The sequence below is a fragment of the Anser anser genome, assembly GCF_964211835.1.
Source record: "Anser anser genome assembly, chromosome: 10".
Lineage (NCBI taxonomy): Eukaryota > Metazoa > Chordata > Aves > Anseriformes > Anatidae > Anser > Anser anser.
The window spans coordinates 19,329,376-19,355,896 of record NC_139730.1 but is presented as its reverse complement, the minus strand read 5'-3'; the positions used below and the strand labels follow the sequence as shown (position 1 = coordinate 19,355,896).

At 34.6% G+C, this 26,521-nt stretch overlaps 1 protein-coding gene across 2 annotated transcripts in view; it reads left to right on the top strand.

The window, feature by feature from the left end:
- The window catches only part of UNC13C (unc-13 homolog C), a 171,207-nt gene that overhangs the window by 123,451 nt on the left and 21,235 nt on the right, over window positions 1–26,521 (top strand). For both annotated transcript variants that reach the window (XM_083850451.1, XM_083850452.1), the window contains 12 exons: window positions 4,266–4,392; window positions 5,330–5,426; window positions 5,856–5,999; window positions 6,994–7,071; window positions 7,448–7,525; window positions 7,927–7,956; window positions 16,016–16,104; window positions 18,352–18,501; window positions 20,181–20,304; window positions 22,273–22,329; window positions 23,351–23,431; window positions 26,364–26,511. In XM_083850451.1, coding sequence (XP_083706577.1) covers window positions 4,266–4,392; window positions 5,330–5,426; window positions 5,856–5,999; window positions 6,994–7,071; window positions 7,448–7,525; window positions 7,927–7,956; window positions 16,016–16,104; window positions 18,352–18,501; window positions 20,181–20,304; window positions 22,273–22,329; window positions 23,351–23,431; window positions 26,364–26,511 — 1,203 coding nt within the window. The remainder of the gene's footprint in view (window positions 1–4,265; window positions 4,393–5,329; window positions 5,427–5,855; window positions 6,000–6,993; window positions 7,072–7,447; window positions 7,526–7,926; window positions 7,957–16,015; window positions 16,105–18,351; window positions 18,502–20,180; window positions 20,305–22,272; window positions 22,330–23,350; window positions 23,432–26,363; window positions 26,512–26,521) is intronic.

Sequence of the window (26,521 nt, the reverse complement as noted above, 5' to 3'; positions counted from 1 at the left end):
TCAGATAGAATGGACAATTTCTTCTGATCCATTCATAGCTTGCATTTCCTTGGGCTTTCCATGATAAATCTATGTACAAAGGAAGAATTCCACTAACAGTAAGAAAGCACAGATTATTTCAGTCCTTGGATGCAAGTGGTTATTTCCTTTCGCAATCATAGTAGACACGTATACCCAAAGGCGGATTTTTTTCTCTGAGTGTTTGTTCTTTGAATATAATTGATCTGTTTAGCTTTCATGGTATATAAATTTAACTGATGTTAAATTGAAGAGCAGAATCTATACTGAGGTTGATTTTATTGAATTATTTTCAGTAATGGCATTTTTCTTTGTCTTAGTTGCGAACAGGACAGAGCAAGTATATGCTTGATCAGTCTGTTCTGCATCTTTGAGTTGTCTTGTTGATGACATAACCATCCACTTCTTTCAGAACTATTTGGGAAGTATTTGATGCTGAAGAATTAATTTATGAGACTAATAAGATAATTTTTCAATAAGGAGTAAAAAACAACTCAATAATATTCAATTAAAATCAAAGTTTACTTGTTAAAAGTAATTTGAAATCTTTAGGGTATCATAATGTTTAGTGTAACATAGTGAGAAAATGGAGCAAAGCACAGGGCTTTGAGCAAATGGACTCATTTTGAGAGCTCCTTCTTGAATATAAAAGGTGATGTCAATTCAGCTTTTAAAGCAGTCTTCATTAAGTCAAGCATTGATTAGCTCACTTCCACTACAGGCAAGACAAAAAACAAACAAACAAACAAACAAACAAAAAACTGTAAATCCTTTTTTTCCTCACAGTTCACAATTAATTCTGCCTTCATTTCTTAGTTTCTGTTCACTGAGGAAATATGATTCTGTGGTTAAGAAATCTGTGCACATCCATGTTGCCTTTCATAATTTATATACATTCCCTTAGTAAATTTCATAGTTCCACATTTGTACATTGTGAATAACACAGTTTAATCATTGCATAAAGATGTTCAAGGTGGAATCCATTATGTCTGTGAAGTGTTCAAAGATATTTTGATGAAAATTTCTGAGCAAATGCAGAGATAAAATTGAGTATGTAGAAGTCTCTTGTGAAAGGACATTTTTTAAATGAGAATTAGAAGAGATTTTTTTTTATTATTATCAATTGCAAATCAGTTGTAGGAATTGCAATTTAAAAAAAAAAAAAAAAAGAGGTAATGACAGAACAAGTTTTTCAGTCTTAGTTTTCAGTTTATTATATTTACCCTGACACAAAGAGCCCTTTCAGAAAGGTCAGTAGTATTTCACATTATCAAAACAAATGTAAATTACACATAATTATAAATTAGTTGTGTCCTGCTCTGTATTTCCGTTAATAACCAGTGACTTCCATTGCCTTTAGCAAAGTGTAAAAACACTGAGATGAAATGTCTAGTAGAATGTAATGTTTCCTTCTAAGCCAGTTATGAACTTTAAATTTGCTTTCTTCTTCATCCATGGCCTGATCCAATATGTTACATTCACTTATAGTCTTTCATTTCATTTCAATAGTACAGAGATTAAGTCTATAGCACTAGATCTTCAAACTGAAAATATATAGCCTGTGTTGTTTCACATTTGTATTAACTTGTGTGAGTTTTTTAGAAATTGTGGAAACATCCATGGGTCCTAATCTAAATTCAGAATGCCTACAGTGATGTTCCTATGCTTTCTAACCTACATTCACGGTTATTGTGAATGAACTCATCTAATATCATCCAGTTAAAATTGTCATGGGCTGACTCTTATGTGCACCTGTCTCACCTGTTCTTTTCTTTCTGTATGCTGAAGAAATAATATGCATAGATACCAAATGATTTTGTAGACCATGCAAAGTATTTTCTGATATTCTTATATGTTAATATTAGGATTTTAGTATGTATTTTTCACCTATATGTAGCCACATGTAATATCCTATAAGATTTTTGAAATATTCTTTCCACAGTATAATAGCCTAGAGAAGAAAAAAAAAATCACTCAATTTATCATGAATTACTTGTGTACCCATTTCTAATATAAGTTAGATCTAAACTTCCAAAAGAAAATATAAGTTGTACCCTCCTGGACAAATTTGCCCATCACTGGTAGTAGCTGATTACTAGAAATGAAATAAGCATTTGCATGGTTTGTGATACTACAGCTTTCTTAAGTTGCATAGTGTAAACTAATAACTCGTTCATGTAAAACTCGAAAGAAAAAATTCTATTCATTTCAGAATTTCCACTTTATTGGGAATGCAATAAGGGATTTTTCTTAATTTAAACAATAGATGTGTAAATAATTTGATAGCAGTAAGACAGGTGTTCTCAAAGACTGGTCTCACTTATAAGAACTACCTGTTATTGAGCAAATGTTTGGTAATCTAGCTATCTACATTAACAGATTGTGGAAAAATTCCTACCAGAACAGAAAAATAAGATTCTTCAAGTGTGTAGAAAGTAAGAACCATGAGAGTAGGCATAAATCTTTCTCTATGGTTCTGTTTAAAGCTAGAAACCAATAATTATGCTAGGGAGAATTTGTAGTACTCTCAAATGCAATGTTTAGACAGAAGCTGATTTACTGTTTTTTCTTTAGAGTAATGAAAAGTTAATAAAGGTGCAAATGGTAACACAATGCTAAAAAGGCAGTAAGAGCCCCCGGGAGTATTTCATAAGTTGATTCACACAAAACCTTAGTAATTCACTGTGTAATAACATGCTTCTAAAACTTTTTTTTTTTTGGGGGGTGGGTGGGGGGAAGGTACTGTGATATTAATGGAGCATTGATTTAGCATAATAAAAAACCTAAAAAGTTCCTGTTAATGTACCTGGTCAGATCTGAAAACCAGAGAATGTTTCATAGTGTATTTACACTGACAGACTACTGAGTCGTGTATTCAGGTGTGTGTATGACAGAGGATGGGATGCTTCCACTATTATTTTAAATTAGATTCACATCCAAATATGAACGAAAAATCTTTGTAATTTGTAATAAAATTTACGATGCGGGCAGAAGTGAGGACCAGAAAGATGGTTTGAAAGAGGTGAAATGTTTATGCATAATATTTACAAAATAATGTCACTCCTGCTGGGCATCTGTACTAGTTCACTTTTTAAGTGAGCAGGAATAAGAGATTTTTGGTTTAAGGAAGACTGTGAAAGTGACAAGACACTTCAAACAGATGCCATCTGTGGAGATTTTAGGAAGCCGTGTGCAGAAAGTAAAGGAAAGATTACTCTGCTCAAGATTTGTGAATCCACAGTTTCCTGCTGTGGGAAAAGGAAATGAAAAACTTGAGCAAGGATAAAGTGCCTCCTAGCTAATAAAATGAAAGAATGGATTTGGTGTTCAGGGTCTGAAGTGGATGGATAGAAAAGAACGTGGAGCACAGTGGAAAGGCTAAAATAAGGGTCATAATCCTGAAAGAAATATATACATTTGTTACAAACCAATTAAAATAGCCTTTAAAAATACAGGAAGTGGAAGTGGTTAGGGGAGAGGATTTAGAATTGAGCTTCAAGGTGTGAGTCCTTCCTTGACCTGGTATTCTTCTCTCAGGTTTCTTATGAAACAGGAAGTTAGTGAATAAAAAGTTCCAGATACAATTGCTCCAAAGTAACAGGTGGTTTCATTACTCCTGCAATCATCTTCATATCCATTATGTTAAAAATAGGAAGCCATTGAAAAGGTGGAGAAGCCCATTTGATAATCTTCAAATCCATTTTATTAAGGCAGTTTTTCTACTTGTGCCATCTATAAATCACATGGCTGTAGAGCTGCAAATTTGTCTCCTCTTTCTCATTCTTAACTGAATGTGATAAATGGAGCCCATTTGCAAATGCAGGATTCACAGATAGGACTGACATGTACAGCTGTTACTGCATTTCGTTACTATACAGCTACAGTCTTCTTTTCTAACTTGACACCTAAAACAGCTTTTTATGGAATTTGTAACAACCAAAGAAGAATCTAAACAACAGAGTCAGTAAATCTGTGAGGTTTTCTCACTGCAGCAAAGAGAGTTGAAAGTCCTAACTTGTAGTTTGGTCTTTGTTTTCTGTTTTTTTATTTATTTGTTTGTTTGTTTTTTCCTAAGGGTACTCAGAAACTCCACAGCTGCTACTACCTCAAAAAAAAAAATCAAACCAGTTGGGCTTTAAAATGCAAGTACTGCATTGTTACTGTATCAGTAGTGCATTGAGACACAAGAATGTTATTTACTGTCAAAATGTTATTAAATGCTTTTATTTCAACTCCTTCCATTGCAGAACATGAAAAGCAGCGGTTATGCAAGAGCACGGATTACATGAATTTGCACTTCAAAGTGAAATGGTTTTATAATGAGTATGTGCGAGAGCTCCATGCTTTCAAGGATGCAGTGCCTGAATACTCTCTGTAAGTAGTGTGTAGGGAAGTATCCCGTGAGTTTGGGCTTGGTGCATTTTATTTTCTTCAAAAAGTTTTGCTCAAGTTTGTGCAAGATATCAAAAGGTGTAGCACTAATAATTTTAAATATGCTTTTTTCACTTCATCCTCTTTAATTCTTCATTGTACAAAATTAATTTTTAAAACTGTTAATAGTTAAGTTTCCTGAGTGAGGAAATGAATTACTTACTTCCTGAGTAAGGAATGAAATGTGGGAACAGCAGCAATATTAGTTCTTGGCCCCTGCATTCATTTCATACACAAATCTGGATCAAGATACAAAGCTAATGGGATACACTACTGAAATTATTATCACTGCAATGGATTAATATTCATCTGCTGTTTTCATTTTCACCTTTCCTTCTGAAATTAATAAATTCAATCGTACACTTCTGTACAAGCAATATTTATTTACAATCTTTAATCTTCAGCAAGTTTTCCGGTTTGCCAAAATGATTGGGCAGCTGTCACTGCTTCAAAAAAATCTAGGTAAATTGAATAAGAATTGAACAGCTGACATTTTATTAAAGAAAAGCTTTCTCCAAGTTATTTCACATGCAAATAATAATAATAATAAAGGTAAAAAAGAAACAATACTGAAAAAAGAGACATTCTAAAATAAATATGAATATGATCCCCTGAAAACATGGGTTCATTTCTCCAATGGCAACTGCAAATTCTACATCATTGGGGTAGACCATTTAGAATAGTGTGGAGATGAAGCCTGAAAAACATTTTGGTAGCCACAGTGCCTTTGGTGACAAATTTTTTTCTAGGATGAAAGACTTTTTGACAACTAGAACAAATATGGAGGCACAAAGTGCCAAACTGCTGGGTGGGGTGGCACCTCTTCTCTCAGGATCTTTATGGAATGTACTTACTTTACAAGATTGTTTCTAATATTCAGGTGGTTTGAACCATTTGTCATTCAGTGGCTGGATGAAAATGAGGATGTCTCAATGGAGTATCTTCATGGAGCACTAGAAAGGGACAAAAAAGATGGGGTGAGTCCTTATTTTTTAAAGCAAAGAAAAAGAATGTACTAAGGCAACACAGTTATTTAGTACTGCAAAACCAGAAGTACACTTGATCCTGCAGAATGCTCATTAGGCCTCCTAAAATAAACAGTCAGTAACAATACTTAAAAGATAACCCTATGAACAAACTCCTGCTCTAATTCCATCTGCCTACATTCCTCATAGACTTCAGTCTATAACTTTACTAAACACTTATGTGATAATGATGTCATGAAAGAGAATTTTGTTTTTATTTCTAAGGGGACTGAAAGTAACATAAAGGTGAAAAGTCACAATTCTCAGTATTACCAGTAAGATTTTATTTATTTGTTACTTATTCTGATTCTAGGAGGAATTTCAAAAACAGTTATACAGTTCAAACAAGTATTAACTCACTTGAATGTCTTCTTTCTCTAGTTTCAGCAAACATCAGATCATGCCCTTTTTTCTTGTTCTGTGGTTGATGTCTTCACACAGCTCAATCAAAGCTTTGAGATTATCAGGAAACTAGAATGTCCTAATCCAGAAGCACTATCTCATTTAATGAGAAGATTTGCAAAGGTAGGTTAAAATCAGTGCATCTCACATAAGTTTCAGAGAGAGTGCCATTGTGTTAACACTGTACTTAAAAGCTAATTCCAGTGTTATTCAGAAGCAATCCCTTCTAGCTCTGACTGTGATCCCTAGAAAGACATACTGTCTGGTTTGTTCTTAAAACACTATTTTTGTCTATTTTCACAAAATCATTTACCAGTTTATAAAATTATATCCTGAGATTTCATATGTATGTATTGCTTATATAACCAGTTATTATTCTTGCTAAGCACTGATTACTATCCAACTAATGGAGCAGCTCAGAGAAATGTTACTATCTAATTAGTCAGTGCAAGGGAAGGTAAAATTCAAGGTATGGCAATAAAGCATTGTTGGTTGAAGCCCTGAGGTGGTAGTTCTTATTCACCTGCTGCTTGATAAACTCAACTTAGTTAGGCCAGCTTTCTGTTTGGATTGTAACACTTCCTCACAAGCTTCATATTTCCAATATAGCTGTGATATCTTTAAAATAGTTTGCATTGACTTTATTCCTGTGTTTCCATTGTAATATTTTTCCATTTGCAAAGTTCTTATTTACAAGGTATTGCAAACTAAGCTCATATTGCTAAGCTTTGAAAAGTGCTCCCTTGGTCTTATTTTTCCATTATATTTTTAATCTATGCGTTGTCACCCTAGAGGATTTTTTGAGTTTGCTACCCTTCCATTAGGTATGTAGCACACTGCAAAGGACTAGAGCCCTCAGTGCTTCTCAAAATCAGTATGACAACAATAGTCCCTCTGGTATTGAAGATTACATTCCATTAAGAACAAAACACCATCTGCCATGCAAGGATTTGAAAATGTGTTCACTGGATTGTTTAAATTAAATCTGAAGTTAAATAAGACATACAAAATATGTAAGCACCTGTAAAATCTGTAACTTTTACAAACCTTTTTGTGTTCATTTTTTATTTTTGTTTTGCGTGATGATATCATTTAAAACTTTCTTCTCCTCTCCTAGACTATCAACAAGGTGCTGCTTCAGTATGCTGCAATTATTTCAAATTACTTCAGCTCATATTGTGATAAAGAAAATGTGGTGAGTAAAAATCTGTGTGTTCTGTTTCTGAATATACCTTCTCATCTTTTTTTTCCAATTTTCCAAGGGAAAACACTGAGATCTGAAAACTGCCCAGCTGGTTGGGAGAAGGTATTCAGTCTCCTGCGGGGCAACATTGTCTTAAGGGCATAACGGACAGTCACTGGCTGTGTGGGTTTGCTGGCTGGGCAAAGAGGAGTGTGAAATAAGGAAGGAGAGGCAGCAGAGCTCAGGAAACACAGATTTGTCTCTAAGAACCTAACTGCATGAATGTAGGGCTGCTGAAGAACTTGCCTTCAGCCTAGAGACTATGAATGCACATATTCATGCATAAAAGAAATATGCCTATTTCTCACATCTTGTGTTTTCTTTTTAGCCCTGTATCTTGATGAACAACATTCAACAGTTACGAGTCCAGCTCGAGAAAATGTTTGAGTCCATGGGAGGGAAGGAGGTGAGTTGTATTTTTTTCCTGGATCACTCAAAGTTCCTTAGAGATCATTAGCACCATGTTTTCAACCCAGTAACAGCCTTCACTTCTGCTTGCAAAGAAAATCAGAATTTCAAAAACAGTATATGCAGAACTATTTAATGCCCTGGCAATGCCAGAAAGACTTAGCATTATTTCACAGAAATATGCTAATGATCTGTAAAGTTCTATCAGCACTGAGTGTTTTGTGTTGTAGTCTGTACTGTCAGCTTTACTTTAACATTTCTATTGGACCATACTTTGCTTTTTTATGTATTGGTATGTTTTGCCTGTATCTGAAAATTTTGCAAAATATGTGCCTTGTGCTTTGTCTGTAATGTGTCATGTCTTTGTCTAATGCCTTTGACTTGCAATCCACTGAGCAGAAGAAAGAAGGAGAGAGATTCTCTTATGAGGTTTGTGATAGTAAGCATCTTTTATTATTCCTGAACATATTTTCTAAGGCTAATAACAGTCACATTTCCTACTAATCCCCATTGATGCATTTGTGTAATACCCTACAAACTAAAATAAAAAAGAGCTATGCTTGGGCTTTCAGCTGACACTCTAAATTGAAATGTTTTACTAGGCAGATAGTGTGAAGTCTTTCAGAATTTCTAAAAAGCTATGAAAATATTTTTAAGTGCACTTTTCAATATCTGAGGGCTTACTTCTATCCAAGATTAGGCACTATTTCAGCAAGAGCTGCTACTCAACAGTCCAGAAAATGCTTGGTTTTATTTCCTTTTATATATATTAAGACTTTAAAAGTGCCTGAAGTCCAGTCAACAGGAAAGGGGCATAAATATGTGTTTCAGTACTTGCCGATTCTAGTCTTCCCATGTTGAATGACCATGTGTATGAACGAGGATTACAGTTCTACACTTGTAAAAATTCATTTGGCTAATCAGAATAAACGCTAATATATTCTTTTTTGAATTATTACCATTTTGGTGATGAAATAGCATTGATTTTGAAAGCCTGGCTGTTGTTTTTTGTTTGTTTGCTTGTTTTGTTTTAGTTAAATAGCACAAAAAAACAAGGTAGCAAATGCTTGCTTGGCCAACTGCTAGTCTTCTACGTGAATACTTCAAACTTGTCATATGTATTTATTTAAACAAAATCATGCTTATTTGACTAATGTATCAGAAAACATTTTAAAATGCTCAAGATCTCAGTCTATTTTTGGAATTCACCTTCTGTAGGTGTGTACATGTGCTTGCAGATAACAGTCATAAATGTTTCTGACTATTTCTAACAATAACTATTATCTGTGTTTTTAACTGCCTGTTTTGAAAGCTAATTATGAAATTAACATCTTTTCAAGACACAGAAACCTGCCTTCTTGTTAAAAAGCAATACTTATATCATGAATATACTATCCTTATTATCACTAGCTGGCTTGAAGAAAAGAAGTTACATATATATCAGCTTTTTCTTGAGACAAGTTTCATACTTTCATAAACCTTAGAACTAATGCATTAGAGAATTGGAAAACACACAGTTTTTGTATTAAAACATTTACAGCAGGGCTCTGCAGAGGTAAAATACTCCCCCATTTCCTGCTCACTGGACAGTAATGAATAGCAACTTCCAGATGAACCTCCCAAATAAAGGGATACCTTTTTTTTTTTTTTTAGAAGACCCAGTGAGCAACAAAGACTAACTTATATTTTTAAAAAAGAGCATGGTGCTATGGTAACAGTAACACATTAATAAAAATAAATAGGCCTTTAACAGCTGCTCCAACAAACTCAAGGAGGGGCAGAATTAATACGCAATATTTAAGAAAAACAGCTCTATTGAAAAGAAAAGTCCAAAATACTTATTTCCTCATCTTTATAAATTATAACAAATAAAAAAAGCACAAGTTTAATTTTCACAAAAAAAAAAAAATATATTTACAGCACTTTCAGTCTCCTCACTAATCTCTTATATACATTTTAGGGTGGAATTTCATTCCAAAACCTGATCAGCACCAGGCTTTGACCTGAATGGGGAAAGTGGCTGGGATGTTGCTGCTGGCAGTGTAGTGAACCACAAAACACTTTGCCCCTGCAACCTACATTCAAGGTTTTGTTTGTTTCTCATTAGGGCAATTTCTTGCAGAGAAGTACATTCATGTTCTATTTTTTTTCATTCATATCCAAGTGCCCCTAAAGTATTTGTCCTCCAATTGGAATAGATAATTCCCTAGACATTCCAAGACCATAAATGCTAATGGCCAATTTGCCTTGTTAAACTAGTACTTAAAGCCAGAAATAAAGCCTGTAAGCAGCTTCCTTACAAGAGAAAATAGTTACATTTTTTGCTTGTGGAGGGCAAAAAAAGCCAGATAATTTTAACAGAATAAATTATATCTCAGTTAAAGCAAAACTAATTCTAAGAAAAATTAAATGTTGTTAATGTCCTCAGTGCCACATTATGAGCAGTATGTCTTTCAAATTATGCAGTCAAAATACCACAACCAAATGGCAGTCCCTATATTCAGATTAGGCCTATTACACATTGCAGGACAGGGAGCTGTATAAACAGAGAAAAAACTAGGCTCTCTGCTCTCCTGACATTAAAATAAAATAGCCTGAACAAAATGAGTTTCTTCATTAACTCTTCTTGTCTGCCGTAGCTTAACGGGGAGGAGTTCTTACAGGATTATATGAATGAGAGCAGTTTGCCATAATGAAGATAGTAAAGTGGGATACAACCCACTTTTCTTTTTGGTCAAGTCAATGACAAAATAGTGGTAAGCAGACTATCATAATGTAGAATTTTGTTTTGACCTCCAGTTTGTTTAGTCTAAAAAAGATTGCTTACATCTTCACTAAATCATTCTTTTGTGTTTGACACACTGGGAGCTGATAAAAGGGAAAGAAAAAAGAGCTAATATTTGTTTTGCTTTTCCCCACATGGCAAAATACAGCAGAAATGAGCTATATCAATTAGTTGTCTTTTATTAAAAAATAAAAATAAAAATTGAAAGCAAAGTAGATTATGTGCAAAAGTATTATATCAAATATAGGTAAATCATATTTCCACTCCAGTAACTTTAGTTCCAGCTTTACATGCAATGCTCAGGAATTCCTACAGAAATCTACATGTGGGCCTGAAGACTTTGATAGAATGACAAATGCCCAGACCCATAAAATATTTAGGCAGAATACTTCTAAAGTGTCTAAATTGTATGCACCGTACCTAGGCAGTCAGCTGGGGGGATCTGTCACTGAAGCGACAGGTCTGATAAATAGCTGTCTCTTTCCTAGATGTAAATATTTCAGGTTTTTTTGTTTGTTTGTTTTTCTGAACAGAGGTAACCAGGTAGTCCCATTAAGAAAGTATAAGCAAACTATGCTGTGAAATTCCAGATAAATGCAGATAAATGGAATTAAGATTAGAAAGGTTTCAATTAACTCATGCAAAAGTAATTTTCATCTCTGTAGTTTCCTATGGAAACAAATTTGACATTAACAAGATTATGTCTGTGCATTAAATTACAGCATAGAATAGCTCCATTTAACACATTATACAAAAAGCAGCCAAATTTATCAAACTATAACTCATTTCCAAGGTTTGTAGCATAAAAAAAAAAAATCACAGCTTTAAGCAGCATTTAGAAGCAATTATGTACAAACATTTTTTAAAATACTTTCACCTGTTCAACAAAACTATTTTTTGCTTTTATTTAGCATTAAGTAAAAGTTGAACTACTAAATATCTATTAAATAATCCATAATTAACAGATTGTATGAAGTGTGCCAACAGACTAAGGTGTGTGTTCTGTTGTGGGTAAAAAAAAAAAAAAAAACTATTATTTAAGATGGTAAAAAAAATATTTATGAAGACAAATCTTTATAAAGAAATATAATTATATATTTATATATAAATGTGTTTATATTTTTATTTTAAATGTTTATAAAGAAATTTATAAATTTTATTTATATAAGAAAGACAGAAAAGTATGGTTTACAAATTAACAGGTTAGTAGCATTTCACCTACTCAAATAAAATGTGTCTTTAAAAACAAAATCCAGATTTTGACAGCAAGCAGAATACCACGATATTTGAAGACTAGCCCACATATGTCATGAACTGTAAATGCAACACAAAAAGCTGAGATAAATGGTCTTTCCTCTCTAGCAATTCTTACATTAGTTATGGCACTTTAATGATGTCTTCTTTCCTTCCGCAGTAACCCGTTCAGTTATGTTTTCTTTTTTCTTTTCCTGAAAAAATTATTCAGCATGTTGGATTTGGGGTTTTTGTTTTTTATTCTTGATTTTCATTCTTCTATAGGAGCAAGCAAGACTTGAAGAAAAAAAAGTCTCCAATACTGTAGATGCTTTATCTATATCCTCATATGACATAATCTTCAATGCTGATTAGCATTCTCTTTTGCCTACCTTTCCTCCTAGATGATTGCAAAGTAGCATAACATTAGGACTAGGGTACCCCTAAAATTCATAATCTGTCTGGGTAGCTGAGAGTTCTGCAGCTGAGCATGTTCGTATCTATTTTCTTAAACTGCTACTAATAAAAATTCCATTTACCCAAGTTCTTACAAATTTCCCTTCCCATAATAACTCTGCGCTATCAGATTTGCAGTTTTCCAACAGCAGATGAGCTTGTGAAACAGATGCTTGTTTTAATCATTACTCTTGTTAGGAAGCAATATTAGTCAACAATGCTCAGGACTTTTCTTGGTCACTGGATAAATGAACTCACCTCTGCATTACTGATCTGCCTCACTGGGAGTTTTATTTCCTTTACACAGTGGCTTTGAAAGCTGTGTGTTATTTTCTCAAGTAGTAAGTGTTGTTATGTCAACCTGTGTAAGTCTCACTTCATTAAGCTAAACCATTTGCACATTCCTATAGTGCATTTCCCACACAATACTTTCTTGAGAATAAGCAAACCTGGTAAAAAGCACCTTAGCAGTTGTTGTTCACACCATTGGTGAAATATTAGATCTTTCAAAAGCACAAACAAACAAACAAAAAAAAATCCTTTATGAGCTTTTTGTGATTTTATGCTGTCAGCACTGTCATTTTTGCAGAATGCAGACATGTAGTGAATTGCAACTTTATAGAATATTTAAGAGGGAAACAGTAAAAGTCTCTGCTTCCACTGAAATTCCTTTTTTATTCTCCAATATTTTTTTTCAAGGCATCACAGCTGAACCTATTTTTTTAATTAACAAATCAGTGGATTAATTTATGCATCAAAGATAAGACATGCGGAAGAAAATCCATAAAAATTAGTTTGTGATGTGCAGTGGTACCAAAAGCTGCTACATCTTATCTCCACTGCACCAAGGCCATTCTAAAGCCATCTTTACCAATAGTATACTCCCCAAGGACTTTCACAGTACAGAACTTAGTAGTCCATAGTCATTTCATATCAGACAAAAAGTGGCTCATAGCTGAGGTATATTTGGATGGTGCCAGACAAGGACTGATGCCTGAGGACCCTCTGATTTGCCCTGGGAACTCACTGACACACAGAGGAGACATGGTAAAGTAGATGAAAAGTGCACATTTTAGTTTTGGTGAAGAACTCAAGTTGTCCTGTGTTTAAATAAAAAAAACAGTGGTACTCAGAAACATTGTTAACGTATTCTTAGTCATCACAACACCACCAGGTATTTGTCACCTGGATGGTCAGCCTGCATACCTCTTTATATTCCACCGCTCCCTGTGACACTGCATTAGTAAGCACGGACATGTGTATTCACAAGGCTGGATGTCCTGCCAGCTGCCTCCAGCTGTGCGCACAAACTAGTTTGTGTAATTTGTGAGCACGAAGTCCCCTAAAACTGTAAGCGCTTGCATACACCTTTCTATAATGTGTGTTTTGTTCACAATATGATATTAGTAATTGACCCTTCTAGTAACTGATCCTCCTAGTTGACCAAACTAAGTCCAATTTCAGGAGAATTTAGCAAATGTATTTTGGGGTTTTCACAACAACCTCTGATAGAAAATAACTACATTGACCTAGTAAAAAGATGATTCTCTAGCTTGTGCATAATGTGGTAAGAAATTTAGTCTTCTGCCTGCCTGTGAGAAACACTCCGTAGCCAATAACTTAGGCTCAGGCAAGGATCTCAGTGAAGTAGTAATTTATTTGTGATTGCAATGGGGGTTGTCCCACAAGCAGGAGCACACCTACTGGTGCCAAAACAGTTTATACACTTTTTGATGACAGGACCCTCCCCTGTTTCCCCACTGAATGGGTAATCCAGGTTCACAATCTATCTGATGCTTCATAGACAATGCATGGCCTTCAGTTGCTGGCCTGTTAAATTTCAAATTTCTTTTGACTTTTTTACTGTTTGAAGCGGTAATGTTTCTTCAGTTATCTGACTTGACTTAACACCGTGATTTTCACCTAATTGTTCTAAGGAGTCTGGTTGTCTGCATTTTACAAGGATGCCTGCTAAGTTTTCTTATCACTGCAAGCATATCTCAATACCCCACTCCTCACCTTTAAACAACCTAACTCTGCAAAAACAACATTTTTATTCCCACACTGCCCAGTATTCTGTGTTTTCTTTAAAGCGTACCATGTTCAATGTGAATGCATTTGCGTTCATTTTTTTTTTGTTGTTAAATGTGTTAATATTCTAGTGGAGTTCTTAAGTTTATGTTTTGTATGCATCCTACCAAAGGAGGCGTTATAATTCCCTAGTTAAACACATCTTCTGGAAAAATTGCTGCCTTCATTAGTCAGCTCTAGCTTTGCTAACTAATACAGACGTTTCAGTAAAATTAGTTTTTCAGTCTCTGCTTTTCATATGAAGGAAAGCAATCACTTTAAGTGTTTGAACTGTCAGAGTTTATCTGCCAGGGAAATTACTAAGACATGAAGTGGAGAAGCAACAGAACCTCTCACAATGCAAAATAAATAAAAACAAAGTATTCACAGTGTTAAAATAGCAGCTTCTCGGATTAGAAAAGTGCTACACATCACTATATTCTAAAGGACATATGGCGATTACCCTCTTCACCTATTTCATATTTTTGACAAACTAATGAACATGCCAGATTTTCTATGGTTTTAAACCACACATAATCTTTAAGGAGAGAAAGGATGGCGTAAGACTTAACACAGTAGATCTTTGGGGGTGTTTCAGGGTTTATTTAGATTTTCCTGTATTTTGCATTAGAATTCCTGTGTAGTCCTATGTAAGACATCCAATGTGCTGTGACACAGCTTACTCGTTTCTCTAAAGTATGATTAGAAGAGTTGACCTACTGCACCATAGTACTCTGAAATACTCTCTGAAGCATCAGATGAAGAATAAGCACTAAACCCCACTCATACAGTCAAAAGATATGAACATGACCTGATTATGTATTCCAAATGCAAAATTTCCTTTGAAATTGGCTGAAGATCTTTATCTGACATTATTGCAGAACCGAGCCCAGAATTTGAGGATTATCACTGAAAATCACTCCCTAACAGTACAGTGCAGATAGCTGAAAAACCTGGAACATCAGCTATTAATTTGTATTCTGCTGTTGGTCCTGATGATCATCAATCATATCCTACAATGGGCTGTAACTATTTTTCCTGAATGTTACAGCTTAAGGAGAAAGAAAAAAGTCTTTTTTTTTTTTTTTTTTTAGTTGAAAAAGCGTACATAGCAAATATAGCAAATAAAGCAAGCTGCTGGCCAATACCAAAAGAGTACCTTTTTGATTAAATATCTGTGCATGGATCCCCATCCCTGTAAATGGAAAATTACTTTTCTCCCCTGCATTTCCTCTTTTCCTATGTTTAGAAAACTTGTATGAAAGATACGGGAGCTGTTCTCCCTGTACATCTGAATGTTTTGCACTGTGCTTGAATTATGTATGTCTTAATGGCTTTTAGAAATAGAAATACTGAAATTCAGTAGATTCACTTCCCTCATACTTTATCAGTAGAAGCAGCATGGATAGTCTTCAAACCATCTTTTCCAGAGTGGGCTGTTCTACTTTCATGAAGCATTAATGGGAAAATGGAAACATCTTCCAAGAAAAACACAAAATAAATAAATAAATATAGGCAGTGGTAAAATGCACCGGAAGGAAGAAGGAAGGAAGGAAAAGATCCATAGACAGTATTATTAACATAAGCACTAACTCCTCATGCGTCCTTCTTTTGGTATGCTTTGTGAATACCATTGGCCTGAAAATAGTAATTCATTCTATTCTTGTGTCTGCTAACAAAATTTTCACTGTCCCACAGAAAGCCATTGCTCCGTGGCACAGTTTTGATTTCCAACAACATAATTCCTCATTATTACAGTCAAACATTTTTCTTTGATTGGTAATTGGAATTTTAGGCTTACTAAGCAATCCTGTCTTGTAACAGGTGTTTCCATATTTGATTTCCCATAGTGCAGTATATCATTGCATATAATTCCAAATTTGTTAATTTAACAAAAAAAAAAAAGCATATAAGAAAAATATAACATTACTTATCTCTTTGCAGTTGGATCCTGAAGCTAGTGTTGTTCTAAAAGAACTCCAAGTGAAACTTAGTAATGTACTGGATGAACTCAGTGTAACATATGCCACAAGGTAACCAACTTATTTTATTGCAAATCTTAGAGAAATAGTCCTGCTCATAAACCTAACTTATTGCCTAAGTCTCAGTGTTTGGATGTCCTGCAGCACAGTTTGCTTCTGCCCTGATATTGTGGTGTGCATCGGTGTTTAAACATTGAAACAAAGCAGTAACTTCGCTGCAAAGAAAACTGAAAATGGTCTGTAGACACTAATGTGTCACAGAAATGAGGCTGCTGACTTTTGTTATGCTTTCTGGAAAACAAAAATAGCTGGTTTTTTCTTGCCTGTTGCTATGTTAAACCTCTCTCCGACCATGTATATGTTACTCCCTGAGACTGACAACTTATTTCTGAGTGTCATGCTTCAACCAAGGATGTCTGCCTGAGTTAAGCCTGCTTGAAATGTCACTATAATTGATTTTCTTGGGTCATTTGCCTACCAATGGGTCTGCAAGAATTTTGAATTGAGCCTTACTCTCAAAATTTTTCATTAATCAGAGCGCACTCTGAAGTCTTGAATAAGTACTCAGACTCACTGGGCCAGCAGCAAATCCGTGCTATGAGAAGCTGCAAGCTATTTTTGCTTCAAATTAGAAAGGAATCTAAGAAAGGGGGATTAGTGCTATAGTGGTACTCATTAAGCAAAGGCTGTAGTGGCTTATTTAATCCAGCAGTGAACCATCTGGGTGGACTGTGTTCATTTTTCCTGCGTGTGCTTTGTTTCTTATTTTCCTCTTTGCTACCAGACCCTGCTTTCTCTGTTGACAGGGCATGAATGGTTATCTCATTCCAGGGTTTCTTTTTTGAATAAGACAGTTAGATTTCTGGAAGAGAATACTCGGTATTATTTCAATCTAGAATATGCTTCAGATAACTAAAATGAGACTACTTGTGAGTCAGATAACTGCCAGAGTTTGTGAGGTTAACAATGTTAGAAAGACAGCTAATGCAAAAAAAAAATGCCAGTTAATTATTTTTGCTTTTATTGGAGGGACTGTGTTTACATGAGCAGCTTCAATAACAGCTTTATGGTCATTTTACCCAAGGCTCTAGAGTGTGTAAGTAAGTCCATGTCAACTGAAAAGCTTCTGATTTTCCAGTGTTTTCACATGGAGATTTGCATTTTATTTTTTTGATGAGCAATGTAACTGGAACTTAATGCATAATTAAAATGTGTTTTTTTGTTTGATTGTTTGTTTTTTCTCTTATAGTGAATCCTCTTTCACTTTCATTGCATTAATTTTTGCTATTTATCTTTTCACATTAGAAGGCCTGGTATATTTATGGCCTGTGTTTTGCATTTCTGCTCATAAACTAATACAAAAACAATTTCATTCATCGTAAATCAATTCATAAACCACGTTACTATGTATACAGAAGCCTTATTCTGACTCTAAACTGTTGATGCCGAGTAACTGCCATTCTGTATCATTTAAATGTACTTATTGACAATTGTACTGCATCAATGATATCAGAAGACTGTCACACACATTTGTCTACCAGGTCAATTAGGAAACTGAACAATTTGGACATAAGCTGACAAGACACAACTTGAGGAGCAAGAGCTTGTTCACATACCCCTTGAGGTGAAAAAGATTCCTTCAAGGAGGAAGTATCTGTAACAACTTCTAAATGTGGTGGGGTTTTTTTGGTGAAAGATTATTTTAAACAGTCTGAATGTGTTAGCCCTTCCAACTAGTTGCAAAGAAATAGGCAAAGCGTCTAGTAGCATTAACTCTACGTGAAACCCAGGAAAAAGACGAGTTGAACCTAACGGGGCAAAATCAGTAGACGTTTTCTATTTGTCCTCAAGGAGAACACCAAAGCTTGTTTCTTTTATTAACCACAAAGAAAAAAAAAAAATAATCTCTGGTCCCTTCTTCCAGTTGTGCCTTCACAGCAAAAATAAAATCTTGAGCTGTTGCTAGCTTGTAGTCAGTCATATCCTAAATTGTGGATTTACAAATTTTGTACATCTATTGCTTTCAGAAAATAACTGGCATTACCACAAATGTAAGAAAAACATAATGACAGAACTGAAACAAGAAAAAAAAAATCAAAACAGTATATGTATTAATTTTATGAGTTATAACGCATAGGAGGGGATATTTTTGGTCTGTAGCACTGCAGCACCTTGCATTTGCAAACTTTCCAACGCTGCAGAGAAAATTCAGTTCTTTAGACAAATCTCATGCAGAATGATGAATACTGTCTTCTACCCCATAATTCTTTCATTCTTGTTTTTCCCTCTATCCTACAGTTTCCAATTTATTATTGAAGATTGTGTAAGACAAATGAGCTCTGAACTCAGTCAAATGAGAGGAAATGGGAACACAGTGGCCAATAAGAACAGTGCAGCCATTGATGCAGAGATTGTGCTTCGGCCGCTCATGGATTTCCTGGATAAAACGTAAGTATGGCAGATTAATGAGTGTGGCACATTAGGAATTTGATGCTACAGTCAAGGATGTGGACTTGGTCTTACCCAGACTAGAAACATTTTGCAGTATTTTTAATATTTGTAGTAGTCTTAAGCGTTCAGAATATTATACATACCACGTTTATTTATACTAAGCAATATTTGTATAGGCAGCATATTTGCCTTTCTAGTGTCTTTTTTTTGTCATGTTTTGAGGTATTAGGAGCTAGTGTAAGGCCTGTGCACCAGGAGCTGTTGTATAAAGAAAATTGTACTGAACAAAATATAGTAATTCTGTATGCTGAAATTGTTTGGCATTTGGTCTAGGCTGGCACCCAGTGACACCCTGCTTATTTACATGCACTTCCATGACATCAAAAACACAACGAAAGTTTGCTTTTGAAAAACTGCCGTGCATCTATGATCAGTTAAGACACTATGCAGAAGTCAGTGATTGGAGGTCCAAAATAGTTCTCTGGGCTGACTAGTAATACCCAAGTCAAAAATTGATTTAAAGGATACATTTATAATTGACTTTTCACTCTCCAGGTCATTCCTCCATATACTTGCTTAGTGTTTCTAAACATGGGGCTGATGCGTCTAAGACTGCTGTCTTAGAAACATGACTAGAAACAAAGCTCCCAACTATATATATATATGCATAGCCAAAGTCTACAGGAAACGTGGAGCATAAGGGGCGGGGGAGGGAACTGGAAGGGATTTTGCTTTGTCTTTTGCAGTTTAATTTTACTAGGCTTCATTTTTTGAGGGCTTTGGCAGTTACAAGAATTTCAGTGCCAGCTGGCAATGGGCAAGCACTTATTTAAAGTACTTATGGTAAGAGCTGACTGTGTAATACTGTCAAGTGCAGCACCCATCTTCCTAAACTGGCAAAAAATTTTTGGCTGCTGTATCTATGTCAGCCTTTTATTGCTAGCTATCTACCTAGTCCTGTGTGCTAATTTACTAGAGGATTATGTGTGGATTTCAATTGTAATTATTGTTAAGATGTTTATTCCTAGCACAAGTTTTTTTTTTAAGAAAAGCCAAAAAATACTTATACACTTACATGTGCTATCCTAAGGTCATATTTTAAAAATGCGCGTGCTGACTTTTGCCTGTCAGGTTCAATTCCAAATTACCATTGTTTAAGCCACCTTCATAACTTCTTTGAGATTTAATACAACAATGCCATACTGGAAACAAAAAAAAATATGGTTTTTAAATTACTTTCTGAATAGAAAATGTTCCTTACCATTGGAATGTTAAATGAAATTTTAGCAGATGCCTAACCCACGGGCAGAAAATAAAGATGTGAAATTAAAAAAAAAAAAGACACTGTTAGGGACTATCACCTTTCTTACACAATTTAACTATAGATAATAGAATTATAAACATATAGTAACATTTTATTATATTTGTTAATATTTAGCATTTTCAGTAAATACATGTTAGGAATATATTAAGCAATAAAAGAAATAGTGGGGTTTTACATGTTTTTTCTAATCTGCTAAAAAAAGAAATATGTGTAATAATTAATCTATTGAGAAATCAGTATTGGTAGAGAAAGCTAAACCACTGTGTCCATTAATCTGAATATATACTGACAGAGTACCTCTGAAGTCCTAATGCTATTTTTGGAGACCTTTTTGTGTTTGGTTTTATTCCAGTTTAAGCCTTTCTGCAAAAATCTGTGAGAAGACAGTGCTGAAACGGGTTTTAAAAGAGCTTTGGAAGTTAGTCTTGAACAAAATAGAAAAACAAATTGTGCTTCCACCACTGACGGACCAAACCGTAAGTGTAACAGCTGCAGGTCACACATATTATAAAGGATTCTAATAAATATCGTGCTTAAGCAGGTATCTGATTAAGGGTTCTGATACTAACCTTTTCTGTAGCTCAGTCAGAATAATGCATTGAAGTATGCATTGTATTGTGCTCCAGTGTTTGAAAGGATTTAGGTTGCTTTTCAGTAGTTAGTGAGGAAGAGCCTACTTCGTGATACTGCCTGCCCCACCCTGGAGCAGTTTTGATGGATGTTTTTTTTTATGAGCGTAGGATAAAAGAAGCAGAATCACTGACTCTGCACCATGCTTTTGTATAAGGGCTTCTAAGTATGATTTCTTGTGATTTTGTAATGCAAAGTAACAAGAGTGTTCCTGGCCCCTCCTAGGAATTCAATCACTGACATTGTCACAGCTCCCAAAAAGCGAGGAACCTTCCATCCCATTCTCCAGCCCTGCCTGCCCTTAAGAGCAGGAAACTGAAGCCAATTTTTAGCACTACATTTTTTTTTTTATTTTTTTTTAACAGCAGACTTGATAGGAGGTTCTCTTTGGGGAGAACTGTATTTACAGACAAGAGGGAAAGAGACTATATGTTAACAAGGAAAGTAGTGCTGCTACACCCAAGACTGCTGTGGGTGATGGCTTGACATGAACCTAGAGTGGGGACAGTGCTGAGGGGACTGGTAAAATCTGTTTCTATCTAAGGATAGAAGGATGGAAAAAAATGGCCTGGAGCACCACCCCCTCTCCCCCACCCCCTTCTTTTCTAGTCTGGGATAATGTAAATGTTAATTCTTCTCATTTCCAATCCTGAATAGAATGAATTCACCATCTTTATGACAAGCTAATCATTATGTTACCGTAGCATGCCTTTGGGAACTTTACTGTATACATCCTATGTTATCAATAAAGCTGATAAAAACATATTTGTAAGGATCCATAAGTTAAAGGCATATAACATATTAAAGATGTATTGAAGGAAGTTGCTGGAGGGAAAAGGGGAAATAAATAGAACACGTTGAAATGGTGCTAAGGTAGTAATGAAATAATATGAGCTTTTAGTAATTCTAGAGTAGAGCTAATCCTATCACCATAGCAAGGACTCCATTCACTGAATTTATTCATATTTATTATATTGCTGTTGTTTACTATGCATAAATAGAAACAGGCTCTCTTTTAGTAGTTGTGTCAATTTTACATGTGTAAGGTTTTTCATTTGCTTTTTCAGCATTTTGGTGCAAAATTTATCTGCAACTGCCTAAGTAGTGCTTACATATGGCAACTGCATTTCCCATCAGGAGTTAGGAACATTTATTTGCTTTATGCAGGATCAGTTGTTATGCTTTGAATCATAGAACAGTATGGTTCAGAGGTAAGGGATTTATTTATTTTTTTCTGGTCTTTTTAACTGGTTGTCAAGAATGATTATAGAGGATTTGGTGACCATAAAATATGGGTTTAAATTCACAACACTTCAGTACCTTTAAAAAAAAATAGCTTTGGCTTAACACTAGACCATTATCCTGTGTGTTAACACAACTGATGATTTCACCATAGACACTGAGTTAAGCTTTTGCAGGTTCTTCAGGGCTGTTCACTTCCCACTGTGATTATTTACATTAGCATAGCACCTGAGAGCCTTGATTACGGACAAGTATCTCTTCGACTTATTGTACAACAACAATCCAAGCCTTAGCTTAAAAATATTCGACATAAAATTAGAAGCACAAGAAACCACTACCATCAGAATAGGCAATATCACATACAGGAAACTGGAAGGAAGCATTCTTTAGGCATTCAGCTACTTCACCCTATCAAGTGAATTAAAATATGTATCTTGTGTAATTTAAAAGTTCACTTAGCTTTGCAGAACAGTGATTTTGGCTAATGTCTTAGCAGGAACTAAGATCATGTTGACACAGAATGTAACTACACTGTATTGAGTCTGTTTCCTGAATTTTCGATTTGATTACAGGGGCCTCAAATGATATTCAGTGCAGCCAAAGATCTTGGACAACTGTCAAAACTCAAGGTAATGTAGTCTAATGATGTAGTCTAATGAATCTGTGAATGGCTTGCTCTAACAAAAAAACAGATGAAATATCAGTGACTGTGAGGCCGGACTTCATGACTCGTTCTTATATACTATAATAAGCTTGAATGTGGCAGTAGCTATTCACAGGTGAGTAATGATTTTACGGTCTCATCCAAACAAAAAATAAAAGACAGTATGCTTATATGATAAAGTGATCAATAGCTCAGTCAAGAAGTTATCATTCCTGTGTTGCACAACTAGTCCTATAAGTATTAAATATCATAAAAAATAAATTATGAGATATGTGTGTGCTGTTCTGGAACCAGTTCTGAAAAAATGCTGGGATGGGAGTACTGGTAAATTTGTTCTGTGTATTACTGAAAATAGTTACTGAAACCTCTGCAGTGTACTCATCAGCACTGCATTACTGAAGTCCATAATATAACTTCACGGAGAGCTAAGACATTTGATACTAATGTCAGTTGTTTGGCAATCAGTTTTGACATTATCATTTCAGAATTGAGCAGAAATAGACAAATTTGTGCTTCTATAAATACTCAGTTTGCTAGCAGCATTAAAATGTTGCTTAAGTCAGTAACAGGATGCTTATAGTAGACAAAGTTCACAGGTATATAGTCAGTTTATGGCTATTTAACTTACGTTAAAATGTGAAAATTTTTTTAAACATGCTGCATTAACAAACATCAGTTAAACTTTAAGGTTCATTAATAAAACAAATTATTTTAGTATCATCCAATATAATTATTTGAACATAAAATTTGTCTGTAAAAGAAAGAAATAGTGATGCAGATGCTGAGTATTAAATGTTGGTTCTTTTTCCCCACAACCTGTTTTCAAGAAACAACACAATTGCTTTAGGTTATAATAAGTAAGAATTCTGAGATTAAATTAATCCCTATTAAACACAGGAGTTTGGGGAGCAAACTCTTCCAAGAATAGACAGGCCTCAACACTGACTCTCTTTCATAATCGACTGCCTTCTTAACTTGCCTTGCAGGACCACGTGATTCGAGAGGATGCTAGAAGTCTGAGCCTGAGGCAGTGTGCAATAATGGAAGTAGCACTAGCTACTATTAAGGTATGGCTTTACATTTTTTTCTGTTCTGTGTTGGAATGACCAAGTATATAATTACATAAAACAGCAGATTCTTATATAGAGTGGTCCCTTAGAATCATAAAGATCCCTTGAATATGACAAGAAACATTTGATCCTAGCTTTGTAGTGAATTGAAAGCAATAATAATAGCATAAACTAGAAAAATTGTTCAACCACTTGCAGACAGAACATGTACAGCATTAAAGTAATGGGTGGCCAAAATCTGATTCTTGTGTTCCTTTACAGTTTAGAGTTAGTGCGGCTGAAGTAATCAGGCCAAACCCTTATTTAGCCTCTTTCTCCCACAAGGAAGGAGCAGAGCCTGAAAACTGCAGTTGTTCCTAGCTGCACTCTCCTGCAAATATATATGACATTGTTTATAGCACACCGGAAAACAAGGCCTTTTCTACCATGAATTACTGGGCATTATTTTAACTTCAATGTTCAGTTGAATTTGTCAACTTTTCATAGTTTAGAATTCACCATCTGATTTACTGTTTTTCCTAAATAATTGGATTGTCACATAAGTAAGGAAAGGAGGCAGCTACTTCAGTATTAAATTGAAGATGCAAAGATGACAACATTCATGATGAGGTCTAGTGCAACAAAATAGCATCTCAAAAAACAAGAAAGAATTATCAAACAGGGCTCCCAGTTGCCATTGGTTTAACTTCTTACCCATAACATTTGGGAGTTACTGCTATTGTGGAACCAGAAACAACAAAATTGTGAAGGACGATTGTGTTCTCCCAAACTAAACTCTGTAGACTCTTTAGTCTAACGTGAATATAACTGTTTTCGATCAAAAGATTCTAACCTTGATTGGATTTCCAGCACTTAAACTCTTAAGAGTAATCAGGAGTTATAGATATTAATCATTTTACTAAACTGAAGCCTAGATTTAGAGGAGAAAGATTAGAAACAAGGAAAATTCACTATTCAGTATTCCTCTGTGAGCTATGTTCATAAACTGAGCGAAACAATGCACTCTGGAGAAAATGTTTTCGAATTGTTAAGTCTTGGCATGATAACATGCTCCCTGTACTATGTTGCGTGATATGGCAAAATCTTTTTTTTCCAAAATAGTAAACAAATAGCCATAATCATGCAGAAATTGGTCTTACACTATTACAAAGAGAACAAAAGATAAGCTTTGAGAATTAACTCAAGAAAAAAAGACTACCATGTTGCTTTAGGAATCCAGTTTGTAAGTTTAATGATTAAAACATACACTTTCTGGGTAATGTTAAGTAAGTAAGTATAGCTTGAAAGTCAAAAAAGTCTGCCTAAATAATAATACAAGAATGGTAAAAATGACGTATGGTGTCTGTTGAAAATAACTTATTGTACAGAAGGGATTAGAAGGGAGGAACATCTCTGTGTTTGCATTCTTTTCTGGTTTTGCTTATTAGTCAAATTTTTAGTACCAAAAGTTAATTCAATGAGCAACTTAAAAATAATTTATGATTTTTGTATCAATGCTTGGGAGAGTGTAAAATGAAGGGATGATCTTTCATCTTATCCATATTATCCTTCTTTGTATGTTATAAAAAGAACCTTAGCAAACAGATTTTATTCTAAGGGAAAATGGTGTTCTGGCCTCAGTTATCTCAAATTGAGATACAATAATGATACGGTCACGTTATTTTTGTTTACATGCAAAACTTAACATTTATAGGCAACAGCAAAAAAAATAAGACACAAGATTAGAGTTAGGTTTCCTTGATTTTTTTTTAAATGTTTGTCAGCTTTTGTGGAGCTTTTAGTCCTTTCCAGCTGCTGCTGTAGATAAGATTTTATTGGGAGACAACTAAAATATATCTCAGTAATTGCCACAATAACAGGAAATATCATTAATAGATTTTAACACCTGCTTATAAGTTGATTAAAATCCTCCATGAAAGCATGAGTACACTTTTTAACCATTCAGAAAATAGAAATGTCCTTGGAAAGTACAATATGAAATAATGCACTTGGAAAGATATAAATTTCACATAAGTATGCAATGATGAAAAAATAAAGGTGATTTACTCAGAACCTCTTAAACTGACACTGCTTACATGTGATTAAAACAACATAAAACTTTTCAGTAGAATATATGTTGTTTATCAGCAGAACAAATGTTGTATAGCCCTTACATCACATTTTTATTATTATTATTATTTAGAAGAAAACCATAAGATTCCCATGGATCATCACTAGGAATCAGGCTCCAGTCCTGTTCAGCACTGACAAACTCAGACAGCTTCAGCATGCTTACATAAAATCCTTTGTTTTCCTCCTATAGGTACATTTCTCCCCGTAATATACAGTCACCCTCAACACAGAAATGTGGTCAAAATTGCGATTAAACAAGATAACCACCATGGAAATTACCATGGAATTTATAATCATTTCCCAAAGCAGAAACAATTTCAGGTACAGACAGTTACAAGGCAATGATAATCCAAAACTTCATGTTCTAGGATCCTCTCTTTTAAAATTCTAACTGCAACCTTCCTTCAGAAAGAATATTTTCTTTACTTGTACGATAAACCATGCCTTGGTTTTAGAGATTTTTTTAAACAGAGCAATTCCCATGACCTAAAAGAACCTTGCATATATATAATATGTGTGTGTGTATTTGTACATACATTCATTTTTAGATCAAAATACTTGAGATCATGAAGATCAAAATTAAAATTTAATATAATTTTTACCCTCATAAATCTTAAATTTTCACCTTTGGAAAGATGCTCTGTAGGAGAGCTGATGACAGTTATCTCAAAAGATACAATCACAAATCTAACCACACTGTCAAGGTTATTTTTTAAAAAGTTTGTGTAAGAATTTTATTTAAAATTATCTGTCAGTAACTGGGGCCTCTGTTAGATATTTTGCCATTCTCAATGACCACATTTGGTTATCTTTTTAGCAATACTTCCATGCTGGAGGAAGTGGGCTGAAAAAGAACTTCCTGGAAAAGAGCCCAGACCTACGGTCCCTAAGATACGCTCTTAGTCTTTACACACAAACTACTGATGCCTTGATAAAGAAATTTATAGACACTCAAACGTCTCAAAGTAAGTCATC